Raw genomic sequence first — 17,723 nt, 5'->3', positions numbered from 1 at the left:
TATAAAAGAGGGACAGCTCTCCCTTTGCAACAACACCACCTGTACAACGTCGTCTCTCCACGATCAAGCGGGCCTACTGTGTGGGCAAGCGGTAGAAAAAGATGGCAGCGATGGAGGGGTTGCCCAGGTGGAGGAAGAAGTGAGGTGGGCCTGTCTTGCCCGCTCGTGCAAAAAGCAATGGGGGGAAACATGTCAGAAAAGGGAACTTGTAGAAGCTGCTGTTGTTGTTGCCCTTCGCGGGGGGGGGGGCGACGATGGTACATCACAGGCCGAAGCGGGCGGGGGTGCGGCGGGGGGTGCCGGGCTCTCGGCGGCCGGGGGTGGCGAGGCGGAAGGCCTTCTGGCTCTTCTGCTTGGCCTCGAGGTCCTCCTTCATCTTCTCGAGCTTCTCGCGCTCGAGGCGGATCTGGAGCTCCTCCTCCATGTCCTGCTTCTCCTCCTTCTCGCGCTGTCGCTTCTTGAGGCGGTCCATGTGGGAGAGGTTGAGCGAGAAGAACATGGGGCCGAGCTCGGCGAGCCACTCGGGGTCGACCGCGGTCACGACGCGCATGTACTCCTTCGTGGTCATGACGAGCTCGTGGTAGACGATATAGTCGGGCGTCGTGCCGGAGCCGAAGAGGGCCGACGACGGGTGGAGGTGGCAGGGCATGCCGTTGCGGAGGTTGACGTACTGGCCGATGCCCTTGAGCTTGGCGGCGTTGCCGAAGTAGGCGCTGCAGATGACCTTGCGCACGATGTCCCACTCGGTGCCGCACGAGACGTACTCCATCTTCTGCTGCTTCATGATGTCGAGCAGCTGCGTGCGGATCTCGCGCACCTTGCGCATGGCCTTGACGTGGACGTAGTGCTCCGTGCACCACTGGCCCGAGTAGTGGTTGTGCTTCCACTGCTGGTAGACGTGCAGGAGCGTCAGGTGGTCCGACTCCACCACCGAGAAGTGCTCCCGCTTGCGGTCGGCCTCCTCCTCGCGCCCCTTGGGCCGGAAGAACACGTTGGGCACCGACAGCATCGACACGATGGTCAGGATCTCGGCCGAGCAGCCCTCCTGCTCGCCCATGATGAGCATCTTGGAGAGGGGCGGGTCGAGCGGGAACTCGACCATCTTGCGCCCGAGCGGGGTGAGCCCGCCCGTGTTGTCCAGGCAGCCCAGCACCCACAGGCCGTAGAGCGAGTTGATGATGTTGTCCTGCGGCGGGGCGTCCATGAAGTTGAACTGCAGCAGGTTGTCGATGCCGAGCGACTTGAGCAGCAGCACCACGTTGCCCAGGTTGGTGCGCTGGATCTCGGGGATCGTGCTGTCGAGCATCTCGTGCCAGTAGGCGTTCTCCGTGTACAGCCGCCAGCAGTGGCCCGGACCCGTACGCCCGGCGCGGCCGGCGCGCTGGTTGGCGTTGGCCCGCGAGATGGGCGTGATCTGCAGGGCGTCCATGGCGATGCGCGGGTTGTACATCTTGAGCTTGCAGTAGCCCGTGTCGATCACGTAGATGATGCCGTCCACCGTCAGCGACGTCTCGGCGATGTTGGTGGCCACGATGCACTTGCGCTCCCCGCTGTCCGTTCGCTGGAAGATCTTGGCCTGCAGGTCGGCGGGCAGCTGCGAGTAGATCGGGAGGATGGCGATCGGCGGCACCTCGTCGCCGATCTGCTTGAGCCGCTCGGCCATGAGGGTGCAGGTGACTTCGATGTCCTCCTGACCCGTCATGAAGATGAGAATATCACCGGGCGGGTGCGACAGGTGAATCGTAATCGCCTGCTTCACTGCGCCCTCCACATAGTCATCGACCGGTGTCTTGGCCCACTGCACAGACCCGTTTAAAACATATGTTAGCGCGAGTCCAGCACGACAACGTTGCATTGCGCACGATGGCGGCGGTCGACGTAAGCGACGTACCATCACGTCGACAGGGAAAGTACGGCCTGGAATGTGGAACACGGGCACGTTGCCGAAATACTGCGAAAACTTCTCGGCGTCCTGTACGCGACAAAAAACACACAAGCGCCACGCGGTGAGTGTCGGTCCACGAAGCACGCGAGGCTTCGGCGGTGGAAGCGGAGGCGCTGTGTGAGCGGAGACGTACGAGAGTGGCGGAGGTGACGATGAGCTTGAAGTCGCGGCGCGCGGCCACCACCTTCTTGAGAATGCCGAAGAGCACGTCCGTGTGAAGGGAACGCTCGTGCGCTTCGTCCATCACCACGGCCGAGTACTCGTCCAGATCGCCGGCGTGCAGGGACTCTCGCAGGAGCACACCGTCCGTCATGTACTTGATCACTGTGTCGTAGATCGAGCGTTAGCACCGACAAGCCTTCGTAGCTAACCACGCAAGTGAAATGTGAGTGTGGCGGTGGCGGTGGTAGTGTACCTGTCTTGTCAGAGGTACAGTCTTCAAATCGAATGGAGTAGCCCACCAGGTCGCCCAGCTTGGTGCCCATTTCCTCGGAGACACGCTTGGCAACGGACATGGCGGCCACACGACGCGGCTGCGTGCACCCGATGCGGCCCCACTTGGTGAAGCCATCTTCGTGGAGGTATTGCGTGAGCTGCGTCGTCTTGCCCGAACCCGTCTCTCCCACGATCACGATCACGTTGTGCTCCCGGATGACGCTCATCAGTTGCTCGCGGATCTGCCACGCATGAATGGGGTGAGAAGGACCGCGTTGTGTGCGTGTGCGTGTCCGGTACCTGAAAGATGGGCAGGTATTCGCGCTGCTGCTTGATGGTCTTGGACATGGCAAAGGCGGAGACGGCCTGGGACTTCTCCTGCATGTGGTCGGCGAACCGGCTCGAGGCCCTGTAGTCGACCTCGCCGTCCTCGCGCGTTGCCTGCGCTTCTCCCTCCTCCGACGACGTGGTCTTGACGCCCATGGCCGACGCGATCCGCTTCCCGTGGATGTCCCAGTGCTTGTCCTGGCCCTTCATGCGGTCCCGCAGTTCGCGCTGCTCGCGCACCACCTGCGAGCCCTTGCGCGCGAGCACGGCCAGATCGGAGGTGGGATCCCGCACGGCCGATACCATGGTCTGCTGCGTGGTGTGCGCCACGCGGCCATCGAGGAAGGGCGGCTTGATGTCGTGCACGAGCAGCGACACCCGCTTCTCCTCGTCCTCCTCGAACTCGGTCTCGACCGAGCGCTGCATCACCACGCCGGAGATGAGCAGCTGCGTCTCCTCCCACCGTCGGGCGTCCTCGTGCTTCTCGTTGTACTTCTTCTTCAGCTGCTCCACCTGCTTGCGCGCGATCTCCTCCTCCATCTTCTTGAACTTCTCCTCGTCGCCCATGAAGTAGCTCTTGTCGTCGTCCGCCGCCTCTTCGCCGTACAGCTCTCGTTCGTACTCCCTCTCATAACCCTCGTACTCCTCGGCCCCAATCGCCTCTCTGCGCATTGCGTGCGTGCGGTGTGCGTGTGTGCGCGTGGTCAGTGATTGTTGCAAGGCGCGTAAGGGAAGCCGAGAACACTTACCTTCGCGGGGTCGAGCGCACTGGACGCCGAGGCGTGGCGCCGCCGTGCGCGGGGGTGCGCGCCGGGGTGCGGCTGGGTGTGCGGCTCGGCGTGCGGCCGTATCCGGTTGTCGACGAGTCGCCGCGGTCGTACCCGCGAGGCGTCTCCGCCACGGGCACGCGAGGACCGCGCCTCGGCCGATTCTCCCACTCCTCCTCGAGTCGTGCCTCCTGCTCTCGCCTCTCCCTCTCCTGTTCGTCCCACTCCCTGCTGCTGCCTCGGCCTCCTCGGTCGCGCCCTCTGTCTCGATCGTAGTCCCTCCCGCCGCCGTCTCTCCTCACCGGCTCGCGCGAGTCCCAGCGCCCGCCGCCGCTTCGGCTGTCCCGCGCTCGTCGGTCGCGGTCGGCGATGCGGTTGAGCGCGGCCTGATCGACGCCACCGGGGTGGGAGGGCGTGTCGGCACCCGACCCCTTGTCTCGGTAGTTGCGTCGTCGCATGTCGCCGGCTGTGGGCTTGGCGAAGTCGTCTTCGTCCTCGGCGAGGCGAGGCCGCTTGGCAGCTTGCTCCCTCTCCTTCTTCTCCCTCTCTTCGCGTTCCTGCCTCTTCACCGCTGCCAGCCGGTCGAGGCCGAGCAGCGATCCCTTGGTGTCGGGCTTCTTGAACGTTGGGCGCTCCTTTGTGCGTGCATTCAAAGGGAGGGGTAAGAACGAAGAAAATGAATGTGTAATTAATCGAGTGATAGATGGTTGCGTACCTCGCCCATTTCCTTCCTCTGTAGACCACCGGTGACGGCTTGTGATGCCTCGAGCTTCTCTGCCTTGTCCGAGAACTCGGCAAAGCTGGCAACGGCCGCCCCTGGGCGCTTACTTGCCAGAACTTTCTGATGCACCTCCTTCAGGGCGATGGCCTGCTTGACTGGGAAGCGCTTGTTGCATTCATCCCGAAATCTATCGAAATCTTGATGTGCCAAAGCGAGTGTTGCAATCTGCTGAGTCAGCGTTGTGTTCACATTGCTCAAGTCCAATGCCTTGGAGACCTTGGGCGCGATTTCCTCCACCAATTCGGGTGTGATGCTGCTCATCTCTCTTTTGCCCTGCCCAATGCACCCCACAGCAAGAAAAATGGGCGCAGGGAGAAGAAAAGGCTGTGAAAATTAAATGCCAAAGAAAAAAGAAAGAAAAAGCTGGAGAAACAGCTAGGCCTGCTGACGTCAGCAACAGCGGGCACGCGGTGCGCTTACTCCTCCTTGGCAAGCTTCCGGCGCTTTTGGACGAGGGGCTCGGCGGTGCGGCTGCACTTGACCGTGTCGGCTTCGCTGTCCTGCGAGTGCGCCAGCTCCAGGTTCTTGAGCCTGCGCGAGAGCAGGGAGTGCTTCCTCTTTGCCGCCGGTTGCTCGCGTCTCTGCTGCGGGCAACAGGTTGGAACATGCAGGCGCCGAGCGGCGAAGCTGCGAAAGAGCGAAGATCCGAGGCCGGAGGGGAAAGAATGAAAAACGAAGGCGGTAAAGCTTAGGGTACCTTGACTCGCGGGCTCGCAGGTCCGGCAGGCTTCTCGCCAGCAGAGTCGGTGGCCTGGTGCCGCACCACCCTGCGCCCTGCAAGTCACACCGGAGGTGAACCCCCAACCGGTGTGAGGAGGACTTCTCACGCCCGCAAGGCCCATGCGCGTGTACCCTTATTGCCACTGATCGTGCGGCTGATGAACCCCTCGTCCTGCAGTCTGCGCAGGATGTCCTGGTGGCGTGCCACGGCGATTGCGATCGAAGCGGGTAAGTGCAAGAGAGAGAGGGCAAACAAAGGTGAGAGTACCCTGGCCACATTCGTGCTGACTTTGCTTAGGCCCAACTAGTAGCGTGGGGAGAAAGAAGAGGGCGGTTAGTGCAGTGCATTCTCTGCGGACGAAGGCTTTAGGTACCAGCGAGCGCAACTTCTGAGCGGTCATGAAATCCTCGCTGGACAGCGCCTTGAGGGCTCTGCGGAGATGGAAAGAGAAGAGGCGATAGGTGCCTATTAGGATGAGATCATCACGCGTGGAAAGGAGAGGTGGTGGTACGCTTTGTAGATCTCCTCTGGAATAGCCGTGGAGGAAGGCGAGGGAGAACGCGGCGTAGGCGAGCTTGACGGAGCGGGTGAACCAACGAGCACTGGAGAGCGGGCGGGCGGGGGCTGGGCAAAGATCTTGTACTCCCCGTCCTGCAGTTGGAGAACCTTGTCCTGGACCATCCGAACCAAGAAGCCTGTGATTCGGTGAGTAGAGAGAGGCGGGTCAATATATCTGTCTGCTGGCCTGTGAGCGATGATCGTACGGTTGATCGCTTGGTCGGCCAGTTTCGGGAACTGGGTCTTGATGAAGGACAGTTTGCAAACACCGGCAGCCTCGACTGCCGCTTTGACGGCCGCATACTGCTCATCCTCATCAGGCTTCTCTTCCTCCTCGCAATCAGGATCGGAGGAGTCTTCTGCAGCGTGAAGAAGGATTAAGCAATAGTGGGTGTAGATCATGATCTTGCTCGTGCGCACCTTCCTCTTCATCCGAGGAGCTCATTTCGACGTTGTACTTTGCGCCAGTTTTCTCCGCCGGCATGGTGCGCTCACCTTCCCCGTCATCTTCGAACAGATCGACGGTCTGGTGCGTGTTGTGGTGAGGCTTGTTCTGATCAGATTAGCGACTTAAAAAAAGTACCGTTCTCAGCCTCATCGAAAGGGTGTGATAGGGCGTAGCAATCTCGCCCACCTTGATCTTGACTGTAAAGGGCATGGCCTGAGTAATGACACGCAACGACGCCACGGGACGTAAAGACTTTACCTGGCGACGAATCGAAGACGAAGGGTTCTTCCCAAGTCGCTTGCTTGAAGTACTTCGGCTCGTACTCGACCGGGGTGACCTTGTCGTAGTAGAGGATCCTGCAAGTACCGGTAGAGCTGGTGGGTTTTCTACAACGTTGATCGGGTATGTGAGAATGCGTACTTCATCTGGAGGTAACGCTCGGTTGCTGGCAAGGGCTTGAGCGTTTGCGACAGCTGGACCTGAAAGCGATCGGAGGTGAGACCAACAACGGGAGCGCATGCATGACCTTAATGCGATCGTACCAAGTTGCGAAGACAAGCTACAGTCTGGACATAGAATATTATTGAGTAAGCATGGGTTCTATCATTATTCACAATGTGCAAGAGTCCGAACGTACTGCGCGTTTGATTTCGTCTTTGCTGTACTTGTTGGATCGGATGTCAAGCTTATTCTTCTTGGCCCCACCTTCGGTTTGGCTGAGCTTCATGACGATGTCCTCGTTCTGATACACGAACCGGACTGGAAGCGCAGTATTTAGTGTTAGTCGAGCTACGCATCATGCCAAGATTGAACGAAGTGGGCGCACAGTTGTAGCACTCGATGAGAGTGTTCTCCTTCTCCGGATCCTGGGAAAACAAAGTGTTACAGTCTGTACGGGTTGCGGGTTACATCGAGTAGGAGCAGTACGAGGTAGATGCCGAAGATCTTCGTTCAGAGCCATATGCCGAGCAGAGGTTAGGTCAGCTACAGCGGACCAGACAAGGCGCGGCGCATTGTACGTACCAATGCCCTACAGCGAAGAACGAAGCGAATCAGTAGGTACTGATTGGGAACAGGATCGGGTGTACTTACCGCAGGTACTTGCGGGAGAGTGCCTCAAATACGCCCTCTGAAGTAGTAGGAAAGGTCAACGCTTGCTCCCTCATATTTTCACCAGAAAGATGTCGTACCTTCGAGCCTGCAACAAGCACCATCGACGGAGAATCGCTAGAGTGTGAGCAACAAGGTACGACGCGTTAACGCGTTGTGATGACGTACCATTTGCACAGAGTCGCTGCCTGACGAGTGAAGCTCGCGTTAATCTCCTTCTACTTACGTTTGCGTGAATGTCGAACAAACGTACCTCTCCGTTTTGGGGCAGGAGGCTCTTGATGTGGATGCCGGCCAAGCTTTTGTCGGCGAAGCAGTCTGCCACGGAACCCGAAGAAAGTGAGCAGGAGGGGGTTGTACTTTGTGCGGCTTCCTTCGTACCTTCAGGAAAGAGATGGCTGCCGAGGAAAGTAGCGCGCGCGTGAGTGACTCCGAAAGCAAAGGCGTGGAGGTGGGTACATACCGGAGGTAGCTGATGCTACTGATTGCAGTCTACGCGAAAGGCGGTGAGTGGTCAAGTGAGTAGTTAGTAGTAAGACGGGAGCTACGTACGCGCAGTAGGTTTCGCATCAGACTCTGAGGAAAATAGAGCTTCAGCCTTCGACGAGCGTAGTACAAGGTGGCGGGGAAAGACGTACCAGGGACTGCACCTCGGTCGGGGTCTCTGTTGCGAGCTTCACGGTACTCTGTGCGTGGACATAGTCGGTCAGCCAAGAGCTCGAAAGCGTACGTGAAGGAAAGCTGCGCACCATGTTGTTGGTGTGTTCGGTGCGTAGCGGCGAACGTGAAATGACCTTCTACACGCGGCCGAGCAGTGACCCGGCCCAATTTGAAAGGCAGGCAACTCGGGGGAGAAAAGGCGCGAAAAGACAACAACACGCGTACACCACAAGATGCTGCGCCCTAAGCCGAACAAGATCGAGCTTGGCCCAGAAGATCTCGAAGATTTCAAGCAGGCACAACGACAACAGGAAGAGGAGGAGGAAGACGCCCCCCAGGTTTCGGCGCCGGAAAGATCGCCGACGGTCGCCGAGCGCATTGGCTACGTCAAGCCTGTGGATCCACGCCAGACGAACAAGAAAGATCGGGTGTAACGTGGACGAGGAAGAGTAAAATCGAATGAAAGGCATTTAATGTGAATGATGTGTGTTACGTACAAAGGAGAACAATCACTTGTCCTCCTTGAAAGCTTATTCGTTTGCTGGTCAAAACTCTTTTGCTGCTGGCTCCGTCTCGTCTCGCTTTTGGCGCGTTTGTTGTTGTTTAGCTGTCCTCCTCGATCTTGGGGGCCAGGTAGAACTTGAGGTGACCCATCTCCTCGTCGTTGGAGCTCTTGATGGGGTACTCGACCACGAGGGGCACGTCCTTCGAGAGGCTGAGCGTCACGGAACCCGAGAGGGAGGTGGCCTTGGTGAAGAGGTTGAGGTAGCGAAGAGCGAAGGTCAGCGTGACCGGCTCGTCGAGGTTGATGACGGTCTGCTCATCCTCCTTGGCATCAGCGGCCGACGTGGGCTTGATGTTGATGTTGCCGCTGCCCATGTCTCCGGAGACGGAGAACTTGACGCCATCCTTGCCGGCGGAGATGATGACTGAGGAAGAAGGAAAAATGAGCAAACCACCGTACGCTCGGCCCATCCCAAAGGACATGCGCGTACCAGTGTCGCCAAGAATGGTCAAATCGCGGCAGATCCTCTGGAACTCAGCGGCGGGCATCTTCACGGTGGCCGCATACTCAGTGTCGGGAATGCCCAGAATGTCGGACTCAATCTCGAGAAGCTTGAGATCGAACTCGGAGACCTTGTCCTGCTCTGTGAGGAAGAAGAAGCAATACACAAGGGGTAAGGCACGAACAAATGGGCGGGGGAGCAAAGCGGCGCTGAAGCACGTACTCTGGCTCTCGAAGGTGAAGGAGACAACGCTTCCGGCGTCCTCCGACTTGAGCGTGACGGCGTCATCGTTGCCGGCGCACTTCAAGATCTTGGACATGGAGCCGAGGTTGATACCCAGCTGGAGGCCTCTGTCGCAGCGGTAGTGCTCGAAGCCCTCGGCGTTGAGCATCAGCGAAACGAGCGAGACGTGGCTCGAATCCATCGCCTGGAGGGCGATTCCGGAGGGGGAGCAGTCGAAGTTGGCATCGGTGACCAGATCCTTGACGGCCTCGAGGATCTTCTTCAGCAGACCAGCCTGGTTGAGCTTAGCTTCCAGCATCTTGTTTCTTGTGTGGGGGGTGTGGGAGTTTTTGACTGCGACAAGGCGTTGGGGCTGCTTTTCCTTCGTTTGTCCTCTGCCTCCCGCCAAAACTATTCCCGCGCTTTTGTCGTGGTGCGAACAGCCGTTAGTCGAAGAAGAGGCGCGAAGCACGAAGAGACAGAGCCGTTGGGCGCTGAACGCAGTGGGTTTGTTGAGTGTGGCAGGTGGGAGTGGTGGCTCCTTCCTTTCTGTTGGGTCGTGGCCAAATATTGCTAGGAATTTGTAATTCGAATATTATCCAAACGATATTAAATGTCAGAATGTGTGGCCTGGAATGCGGCTTTTTCCTTACTTTTTCTCTCTGCGGCCGCAGTGATCATTAGAATTTCGATCGCCCCACAACATCAACAATGAGCAAGGCTGTCGGTCCCGATCTGAGGCGCTACATGGACAAGAAGCTTGCCATCAGGCTCAACGCGAATCGACGAGTGTCGGGCATTCTTCGCGGCTTCGACCAATTTATGAATCTGGTCCTGGAGGACACCGTGGAGGAGGTCTCGAGCACCGAGAAGAACGAGCTCGGCATGGTGGTGATCCGAGGGAACAGCGTGATTCTTATCGAGCCACTCGAGAGGGCGTGAGGATAGCAGCGGCGGAAGCGTTGTAAGGATTTAGATAAATGAACATATCGGATGTGCACAGCATTGCGCATCAGATCTTTCTCGTCTATCAACCAGCAATTCTTCCGTCATTTGATTGGGGTTTTTTAAATCAGGTGATCGTATCACTGGATTCCATTCAAACGAGAACGGAGCAAGGTCGCACTCGCCGCTGCCAGTTTTGTGTCATCGTAAAACTGCAGATCTAAAGACCAACATTTATTCGCTTGGTTCCTTTGTCGTCGCTGGCGAGCCCACAAGGTCGGTGATGTGGAAGGTGGACTTCGCTCGAGCCACCGACAGGGGATTTGACGAGGACCGCTTTCGAGCCATCGGCAAGTGCGACGGGAGGTCGGCAGGAGACGACGACGTCGACGGCGGCGAAGGGAAGGGGAGGAAAGACGGCGAGATTGACCCCGCCGCAGAGGCAGCGCCGCCGCCGACGGGGACCGACATCGAGATAGGGATGGAGGCAGATGATGTGTTGGGGGTGACCGTGTGGGCTCGCTGGATCATCAGTGATGAAGATGGTGACGAGGGCGACGAGCTGGCGAAGGGCACCGACGAAGTGAATGGCAGAGTGCGCGATGACACCGTGCCGGGCGGCGAGGCACCGCCCGAGAGAGGTGAGTTGCCGTTGGTGGGCGAGGCAGCAGAGAGGTAGCGCGGCGAGATCTGGGCCGAAGAGACCTGCATGCCGTCGATCACGACGTGGATCTTGCCGCTCACCACGCCCTGCGGCTTGCCCTCGTAGAGCAGCGGCATGGAGAACGGCACCGGGCGCTCTCCGCACGCCTCACGCAACGGAATCACCGCTTGGCCTGCACGTGGTGGTCCAATTAGGAGACGCTACAACGCAACGCGGCGAGAAAGGGGAGGGTACCCATGTCGTCGTAGGAGCCGCTCCAAAACGATTCATCGCGCACCACGAGAGTTATGTACTGCAGACTCAGCCACTCCTTGCTGTTGATGAAGGACCGCAGCCTGGGCACCTCCCCGTCTCGCCACACAGGGTTGCGCGTCTATGTTCCGGCCGACCGCAATCAGTAAAAGGTCAATGACCGTGCCAGGTACGAGTGCGCACGGGGGCGTACGTAGCCAACAGCAGGCGTCCGCTTCAGACCGTCGAGAGACGCGCCAGCGAAGCAGATGTAAGGTGCGATCGGCACCTCCTCCTCCTGCGCAGCACGAAAACTGGTTGTTAGCACAAACAACACTTTAAGGACACAAAAGCTGCGCATCAATGCGGGCTCGGTGGCGAGTACCCGCATGTACACGGCGGGACCCAAGAACACGTCCCGGCTCACGAGACCCTCCTCCACCTCCTCGGTGTCGGCCGAAGCGGTCTCCTTGCCGTTGCCCTCATACTCGGCGGTTTGTTCTTCGCTCTCCCGGTCCTCTTTCTCCTCTTCTTCCTTCTCTTCCTCACGTCTGCAAGGCTCCGCCTCCTTCGTCTCTGTGTGTTGGCCGTCTGCGGTGGACGGGTCGCTGCTCTCCGGGGCCTCTTCGCCGTTCGCCTCCTTCTCCTCCACCACGGGTTTGCTCGCTTCACTCTCCGTCCCCTCCCCTCTCGTGTCGTTGCTGTCCGGGATCGGGTCTCCGCCCGGCCCGTTGCGGCTCTCGCTTTCGGGGTCCGCCGGCACCTCCACTTGCGCTCCGTCACCGCTCTCCCCAGCGGGCGGCGGTGGGTTGCCCTCAGGAGGTCTTTGGGCCGGCTGGGTCGAGGCGGCACCCGGCTTGGCGCCCCACCAGGACGACCACCAGTTGCCCACCTGGCCCAGCATGCCCCCCTCCGCCGCTGATGCCGGTTGCTTGGCCTACCACGTGGCGGGTGGGCCGTTGCGGTGAGGAGTAGGATACGACAGATCAGTAGATAGCGCGGCTGGTCCGTACCTGTTCGGCCATCTTGTGAAGCCGCTTTTTGCGCTCCTCTTCTCGTCGCTTCATGTCGTCCTCGATTTTTTTGACCTCAAACTTGTGAATCAGGCCCTGTCGTCAGCCAACGCCCCGTGTGAGCTCATCATTCACCACCGGCACGTGCGCAAGTAGAACGAGAAGGGAAGAGAGGGGAGGAGAGTGACCTTGGCCCACAAGTCGGTGATGACGATGGTGTACTTGAGGGGGATCTCGCGCGGGATAGGCTGAGTGGGTATGAGTCGCAGCGTGTCCACCTCGAATGCGGCGTAGACTGGCGAGTGATCGCTGCATGTGCCCCGAACATGTCAATAAAAAAGCAAACAGCCGGCGGTTGGGCATTTCACGGCACCTGGTGGTGATCTCATCGCTGCAGCCATACGCAGTGAGCTTGGCCTTGAGCCCCGGCAGACTTTTCCACAGCACCCTGCGCCGTGCAACCAGATGACATCAATCAGCACAATGGATCAGGGTCGCGTAGTGCGTGCGAGAAGAGCACCGCACCTATCGGTCCAAGACGGGGTGCGCATCTTCTGCGTGCTGTATGTGCGATCGCCCCGGTTGTAGCGATACGTGGGGCGGAAGTTAAGGTCGCCCTCATGGAAACCCACGAAGCAATTGCCCTTGACCTTTTCGTTGAGCAGCTGGTCGTGCTTCTTGAGCGCCTCCCAGTCCTCCTTCTCGATCAGCTCCAGCACCTTGTCCCTGTAAATATATACGCGACCCCCGGTCCGGGTCGTGGGCCACGTAAGTGGTTGCGGGGGAGTAGACGAGAACGGACGGAGCGTACCGTGGTAGGGAGATGCGGTAGTTGAGATCACCGCTCCAGAACATGTAATCGAAGCGATTCGTCAGATCGCAAGGAATCTCCTGCGGCGGCGTGAGCAATCGAGCCAATGTAAGGCTTCATTCGACAAATTATGAGGCGAGCACAGGCTACGCACCTGCGTTCCGAGTTGGAGGCCGTGGGCGATAGCTTGGACGTGGGCGTTGCGAGTTAGCCAGCCCCCTTCGTGGGGTGCCAAGTGGCACGTGAGCTGTGGGACAAGGATAGAGAGGAGCAAAAAAAAAAAAAAATGAGTAAAGGGGGTATAAGGCGTGCGAGAGAAGAAAGGCTGGGTACGAAGCAGATGCTGGTGTGGTTGAACTGAAGGCTGATCCCCAGTGCGCCCTTGTCACCTACTATTCCGCCCACGCCCGTGGTGAACATGTTGCCCTGTTCCCGTATTCGTTCGTTAGCCTCACTCGTGCGCGCGTGTGTATGTGTGCATGTGGCACGCGAAGGGTACCTGGAGGTTTGATATGCTGGATACGTGCTCCGCGCGTACGAACAGCACATATCGCATCTGCCACAAGCTGCAGGCGCGCACTCATTGGTAAGTCATCCACCTATCAGAGGGGTGGCCCTATAGCAAGAGCAGTACCTTCGCTGAGCGTATCGCACGTAGCCAGGTCCGAGAAGCTTTTGCAGTCCACCAAACAGCACCTCCTGCTCCTCTGTTGGGTCGTACAGGTAGTGGGCAGCGCTCAGCATCGACAGCAAACATTAAGTAGGTATGGGGGGCCGTACGAGTGTCCCACATGTAGGACAGGATTTGCGTCTGCGGTATCTTGGCGCCAGAGGTCCAACCGGACTCCTGGAATCCGATGAAGTAGATGTCGTACTTGTCCTTAGGCACCCACGCGTCCAGCGAGGCCGGCGGTGGTGCCAAGCCTACAGTGAAGAGTCACGCGTGCGAAAGAGGATTACCACGAGAGTCTCTCGGGCGAGCGAGAGGTGACGGGGTGCAGGCAATGCGCACCCATGTTCCAGGTTCCGATGAAGATGGACACTTCTCGTGGTACAGTGTCTTCTGTTGGCGTTGCATGCTGTTCAGTCGCAGCACGGCAACACACGGTCCGTGTGCATGCAAATTGCAAGAGGAATGCGTACGTCTTCGGTGATATCCAACGGAGGGACAGAAAGGCTGCCGCGCTTGAACATGGCATGCAAGGTCGCTTCGTAGAACTGCTGGCGCTCTGCACACGCCACACACGGTCAGGTTGTATTATTGGAATGTATTAATCAATAATAATAATAAAATAAAACAACTACGAACCGTGAGCTGAGGCGAAGATGTAGGAGTGTCTCTTGTGGATGGGGACACGGGACTGGGGCGACAGATCTTGGGCCACCAGGTCTTTCTTCCATTCGATGTGGAGCAATCGTGCATTCTCGCAGGCCAGTTCAACTTTCTCGATGAGCTTGACGTCATACCGGCGATTCCATTTGGCCTTCTTGACGATGGTAAGGCGGCCCAACGTCTGATTGATGAGAAGGCTGTAGGGATTGGCGATCGACTCGCCCATGAAATTGGGCAGACTCTTGCGCTGGACATCGAATTCCAACACCTCATCGTCCTCTTGATCATCGAAGCTTCCGTTCTCGTTCAATCCTCCTCCTTCGATCTCCTCTTCAACATCGGTGCTCTCCCTCAGAGATTGGTTGGATTCCTCGCCCAATATTGCAGGTAGTGCCTGATTGGAGTTGCCCTGCCCGGCTCCATCTCCATCTCCCAACATGACGTGGCTCTCTTGTTGATCTTGTATCGCGAGTGCCTCGTTGCGTTCGATCTTTGCCCAACCGCCAAGACAAAGGAAACCGAACAAGAAAGCTCACCAAAATTCGTTGGCCAACTCATAAAAGAAAAAGAAAATTCAAGAGAAAATACAAAAAACAAAAACGAAAAAGCAGAGAACGAAACCACAACTTACAAAATCGCCGCTACAAGAGCACACCACAACAAGATGGAAGGAGCAGCAGTGGTCGCGCGCACGTTGAAGGCACTCGAGGTCACCGATGTGGTGCGCACCCTGCGAGACACTCGCGCACTTGTGAACCCAAAGCACTCAACCACAAACCTCTTTTTAAATACCAGTTTGGTGTTGTTGGGCGGCCGGTGACCAACATCGCCATGATGGCACAAGCCGAGGGCATTCACTTCTGGTCCTTCCGCAATGAGCAAGCCGCCAGCTATGCTGGTACCCTCCCCACCCACCACGCCCTTGTGACATAAAATAATATCCACCAAATTACCCCCTGGTACGCGTGAGGTGGCACGCCACATGAGCTTCAAAGAACGTGATATCGTGAAGCACGTGCGACACGGGCAGCGGGCTTTCGGGAAGTTATCTCATTGGTGTGATATCTTGTGACGAACAGCGGGCGCTGCGGGCTACATGACGGGACGTCCCGCTGTGTGTTTGGCCGTGTCGGGTCCGGGCGTGGTGCACGCGCTGGCCGGCTTGGGCAATGCATGGGCCAACTGTTGGCCGATGGTCCTCATCGGTGGCGCCACCTCGACAGACCACAGCGAAATGGGCGGATTCCAGGTTGGCCTCCTCGCTTTTGGTCTTGCATCGATCGGTCATACACGATTTTGCTGATCAGCTCCACTCTCGCACTTCTCCAGGAAGCGCCGCAAATCGAAACCGTGAGGCCCTACGTCAAGATGGCCTGCAGGGCCGAATCCCTTGCTCGTGTGCCCTTCTACATCGAAAAGGTGAAGCCCTGGCAACTTTCCTCATTGCTCCTCCGTGCCTTAACAGCCGCTTCTTCGAACGTCGCGTAGGCTATCCGTGTGGCTATGTATGGCAGGCCCGGGCCGACCTATGTTGAGCTGCCTGTACCCCCCCCACGCCCTTGTTGCCATCTTTCTTCTTCTTCATACGTCTACTGACCGCCCATTCACCCACAGGCCGAGGTGATCTACGATTTGATGGACGAGTCCAAGCTGGTGCTGCCGCGTCCCGTCCCGCCTCCTCCGCTGACCTTCGCCGACCCCAAGTCCGTCCGTGCGGCTCTGGAGCTCCTCAAGACTGCCAAGAACCCGCTCGTCATTGTGGGAAAGGTACCAATCGGCCTGTGCCCGGCTCTTGCTTCACTGCTTCGTGCATTCGGCACTCACAGGGTTTTTTTGTATCCTCTGCTACCAGGGCACTGCCTACGCTCGTGCTGAGGCGGAAGCCACTCATTTTGTGTACGTTCAAGCCAACCGTTGTTGTTGTGGTGAGGCAAGATTGGCGCCGCATTGACCAAGTTCTCTGTTTGGACAATAGCGAAAAGACCGGCCTTCCGTTCCTTCCCACGCCGATGGGCAAGGGAGTGCTGTCCGATGAGCACTCGCAGTCCGTTGCGGCCGCACGCAACCTCGCGCTGCAGTCTGCTGACGTCATCCTCCTCCTCGGTAACCTTCCACTTCTACGCGGTTCACGTTCGACCGAGCTTCGTCTGATCAGCCCAGAATGTGCGTCTTCCCGCAGGCGCCAGGCTGAACTGGATTCTGCACTTTGGCCAGACTCCCCGCTACAACAAGGACGTCAAGTTCATTCACGTGCGGTGGCCTGCTCTATGCGAACGCCTCGAATCTTTCCGTGGCTGACAGGCCTCTTTCTCAGGTGGAGATCGCGCCCGAAGAGCTGAACAATTCTGTTCGCGCCGAGGTTGCCCTTGCTGGCGATATCAAGGCCGTCCTGACTCAGCTCAACGATCTCCTCGCCAAGGTACATAGCAGCCGCAGCCTCACGCAAACGCGGATGTTAGGGCTATTCCGCTCATATTCGATCCCGCATACGTGAACGCAACGCATGAGCAGAGCCCCTTCCAGTTCCCGAAGGCGAGCCCTTGGTGGAACGCTCTGAATGACAAGGTGGCGAAGAACAAGGCCGTCAACGCCAAGCTGTGTGCTGATGAACGGATGCCACTGTCCTATTATAGGGCTCTCAAGGGAGTGCACGACACTCTCCCCCACGATGCCATCATCGTCTCCGAGGTATATGCTGGTCCGGTTCTCCATGGGTTCGCTGCCTTTTATTGACGCTGTGCCCGCAACTACCATCAGGGCGCCAACACGATGGACATCGGTCGTACGATCTTTGACAACAGATTGCCTCGTCATCGCCTTGACGCCGGCACGGTGTGTACACTGATAACTTGATCTACTTTGCGGAGCATATCATCTCACATCCGCTTTACGTTCTGTAGTGGGGCACGATGGGCGTTGGCATGGGCTTTGCCATCGCCGCCCAGGTCGTCCACCCTGGGAAGAAGGTGGTAGCCATCGAAGGCGACTCTGCCTTTGGTTTCTCGGGCATGGAGATCGAGGTAACAGCCCCCTCCCCCAATCGTTCCATCTGCCAAATGAACTAATCTGTGCGGCATGCACGGAAAAATACAGACCATGTGCAGGTATGGCCTCAATGTCTGTACGGTCATCATCAACAACAATGGCATCAGCATGGGCGTCGAGGATCTGTCCGGCTTTGAGAAGCCCAACGTACCGTTCTTTGTCTACACTCCCCAGGGTACGTCTTTTATCACCACAGCCGTCCTCTGGAGAAGAGACAAGAGACTCATTCCTTCGGTTGTGAGCAGCACGCTATGAGAAGCTGATCGAAGCTTTCGGCGGAAAGGGCTACTATGTGACCAAACCCGAGGAGATCGAGCCGGCCATGCGGGACGCCCTGGCCCAGAAGTGCCCCACCATCGTCAACATCATGATCGACACAGCGGTACATCACACCTCCCACCAAAATGTCCCATTGTGACCATCTTTTACTCTGCTGACGACCACAACTGGCCAGGCTACACGCAAGCCCCAGGAGCACCCCTTCGAGCTGGGCGCCACCCTTGGCGGCAAGGCCAAGCTGTGATCGCCACACACCTCCTGCGGCTGAAGAAAAAAAAAGCAAAAAGAAATGGCTCGAATAATCTGAATAGTGTCGACTGTCCGCAGTTTATTGCTCCACGTCACGCGCCACGTCAGCCGGAGCCATCTTCTTCGATCTGCCTGAGGGAGAGAGAAGGATGGAGGCTTCTAGGGGAGGCCG

General features: G+C 58.1%; 6 protein-coding genes across 6 annotated transcripts; 2 read left to right on the top strand and 4 right to left on the bottom strand.

The window, feature by feature from the left end:
* Positions 1 to 262: 262 nt before the first annotated feature.
* Positions 263 to 4,516, bottom strand: ACA1_369140 (premRNA-splicing factor ATP-dependent RNA helicase PRP16, putative; the record flags this gene model as incomplete). The annotated part of the gene is given in 8 exon segments (XM_004340154.1): positions 263 to 1,798; positions 1,892 to 1,972; positions 2,079 to 2,269; positions 2,361 to 2,622; positions 2,681 to 3,371; positions 3,457 to 4,109; positions 4,190 to 4,290; positions 4,303 to 4,516. The coding sequence occupies 8 exon segments, from the start codon at positions 4,514 to 4,516 to the stop codon at positions 263 to 265; spliced, it is 3,729 nt and encodes a 1,242-aa protein (XP_004340202.1).
* Positions 4,517 to 4,671: 155 nt separating this feature from the next.
* On the bottom strand, positions 4,672 to 7,844 carry ACA1_369130 (uncharacterized protein; the record flags this gene model as incomplete). The annotated part of the gene is given in 15 exon segments (XM_004340153.1): positions 4,672 to 4,836; positions 4,953 to 5,029; positions 5,108 to 5,168; positions 5,350 to 5,407; positions 5,488 to 5,671; positions 5,741 to 5,893; positions 5,955 to 6,087; positions 6,118 to 6,179; positions 6,241 to 6,338; positions 6,403 to 6,461; positions 6,620 to 6,724; positions 6,738 to 6,848; positions 7,346 to 7,410; positions 7,731 to 7,778; positions 7,823 to 7,844. The coding sequence occupies 15 exon segments, from the start codon at positions 7,842 to 7,844 to the stop codon at positions 4,672 to 4,674; spliced, it is 1,401 nt and encodes a 466-aa protein (XP_004340201.1).
* A 511-nt stretch (positions 7,845 to 8,355) lies between these two features.
* ACA1_369120 (proliferating cell nuclear antigen, Nterminal domain containing protein) lies at positions 8,356 to 9,300 on the bottom strand (the record flags this gene model as incomplete). Its single annotated transcript, XM_004340152.1, has 3 exons — positions 8,356 to 8,681; positions 8,748 to 8,900; positions 8,982 to 9,300. 3 exons carry the CDS (start codon positions 9,298 to 9,300, stop codon positions 8,356 to 8,358), a joined length of 798 nt encoding a protein of 265 aa, XP_004340200.1.
* A 392-nt stretch (positions 9,301 to 9,692) lies between these two features.
* ACA1_369110 (small nuclear ribonucleoprotein G, putative) lies at positions 9,693 to 9,923 on the top strand (the record flags this gene model as incomplete). Its single annotated transcript, XM_004340151.1, has 1 exon — positions 9,693 to 9,923. The coding sequence occupies one exon, from the start codon at positions 9,693 to 9,695 to the stop codon at positions 9,921 to 9,923; it is 231 nt and encodes a 76-aa protein (XP_004340199.1).
* Positions 9,924 to 10,160: 237 nt separating this feature from the next.
* On the bottom strand, positions 10,161 to 14,417 carry ACA1_369100 (endonuclease/exonuclease/phosphatase family protein; the record flags this gene model as incomplete). Its single annotated transcript, XM_004340150.1, has 17 exons — positions 10,161 to 10,762; positions 10,825 to 10,963; positions 11,036 to 11,119; positions 11,207 to 11,758; positions 11,835 to 11,930; positions 12,023 to 12,143; positions 12,208 to 12,282; positions 12,360 to 12,560; positions 12,646 to 12,725; positions 12,800 to 12,892; positions 12,979 to 13,071; positions 13,145 to 13,211; positions 13,280 to 13,352; positions 13,426 to 13,569; positions 13,658 to 13,724; positions 13,789 to 13,874; positions 13,955 to 14,417. The coding sequence occupies 17 exons, from the start codon at positions 14,415 to 14,417 to the stop codon at positions 10,161 to 10,163; spliced, it is 3,036 nt and encodes a 1,011-aa protein (XP_004340198.1).
* Positions 14,418 to 14,642: 225 nt separating this feature from the next.
* On the top strand, positions 14,643 to 17,546 carry ACA1_369090 (2hydroxyacyl-CoA lyase 1, putative; the record flags this gene model as incomplete). The annotated part of the gene is made up of 16 exons (XM_004340149.1): positions 14,643 to 14,699; positions 14,774 to 14,876; positions 15,058 to 15,227; positions 15,308 to 15,397; positions 15,467 to 15,520; positions 15,593 to 15,745; positions 15,831 to 15,874; positions 15,954 to 16,081; positions 16,158 to 16,228; positions 16,293 to 16,397; positions 16,490 to 16,666; positions 16,736 to 16,810; positions 16,879 to 16,998; positions 17,072 to 17,198; positions 17,269 to 17,405; positions 17,478 to 17,546. The coding sequence occupies 16 exons, from the start codon at positions 14,643 to 14,645 to the stop codon at positions 17,544 to 17,546; spliced, it is 1,680 nt and encodes a 559-aa protein (XP_004340197.1).
* Between the last annotated feature and the right edge of the window lie 177 nt (positions 17,547 to 17,723).

The sequence above is a fragment of the Acanthamoeba castellanii genome, assembly GCF_000313135.1.
Source record: "Acanthamoeba castellanii str. Neff unplaced genomic scaffold scf7180000084664, whole genome shotgun sequence".
Classification (NCBI taxonomy): domain Eukaryota; phylum Discosea; order Longamoebia; family Acanthamoebidae; genus Acanthamoeba; species Acanthamoeba castellanii.
The sequence above is the reverse complement of the archived record's forward strand: the minus strand, read 5'-3'. Positions and strand labels throughout refer to the sequence as shown.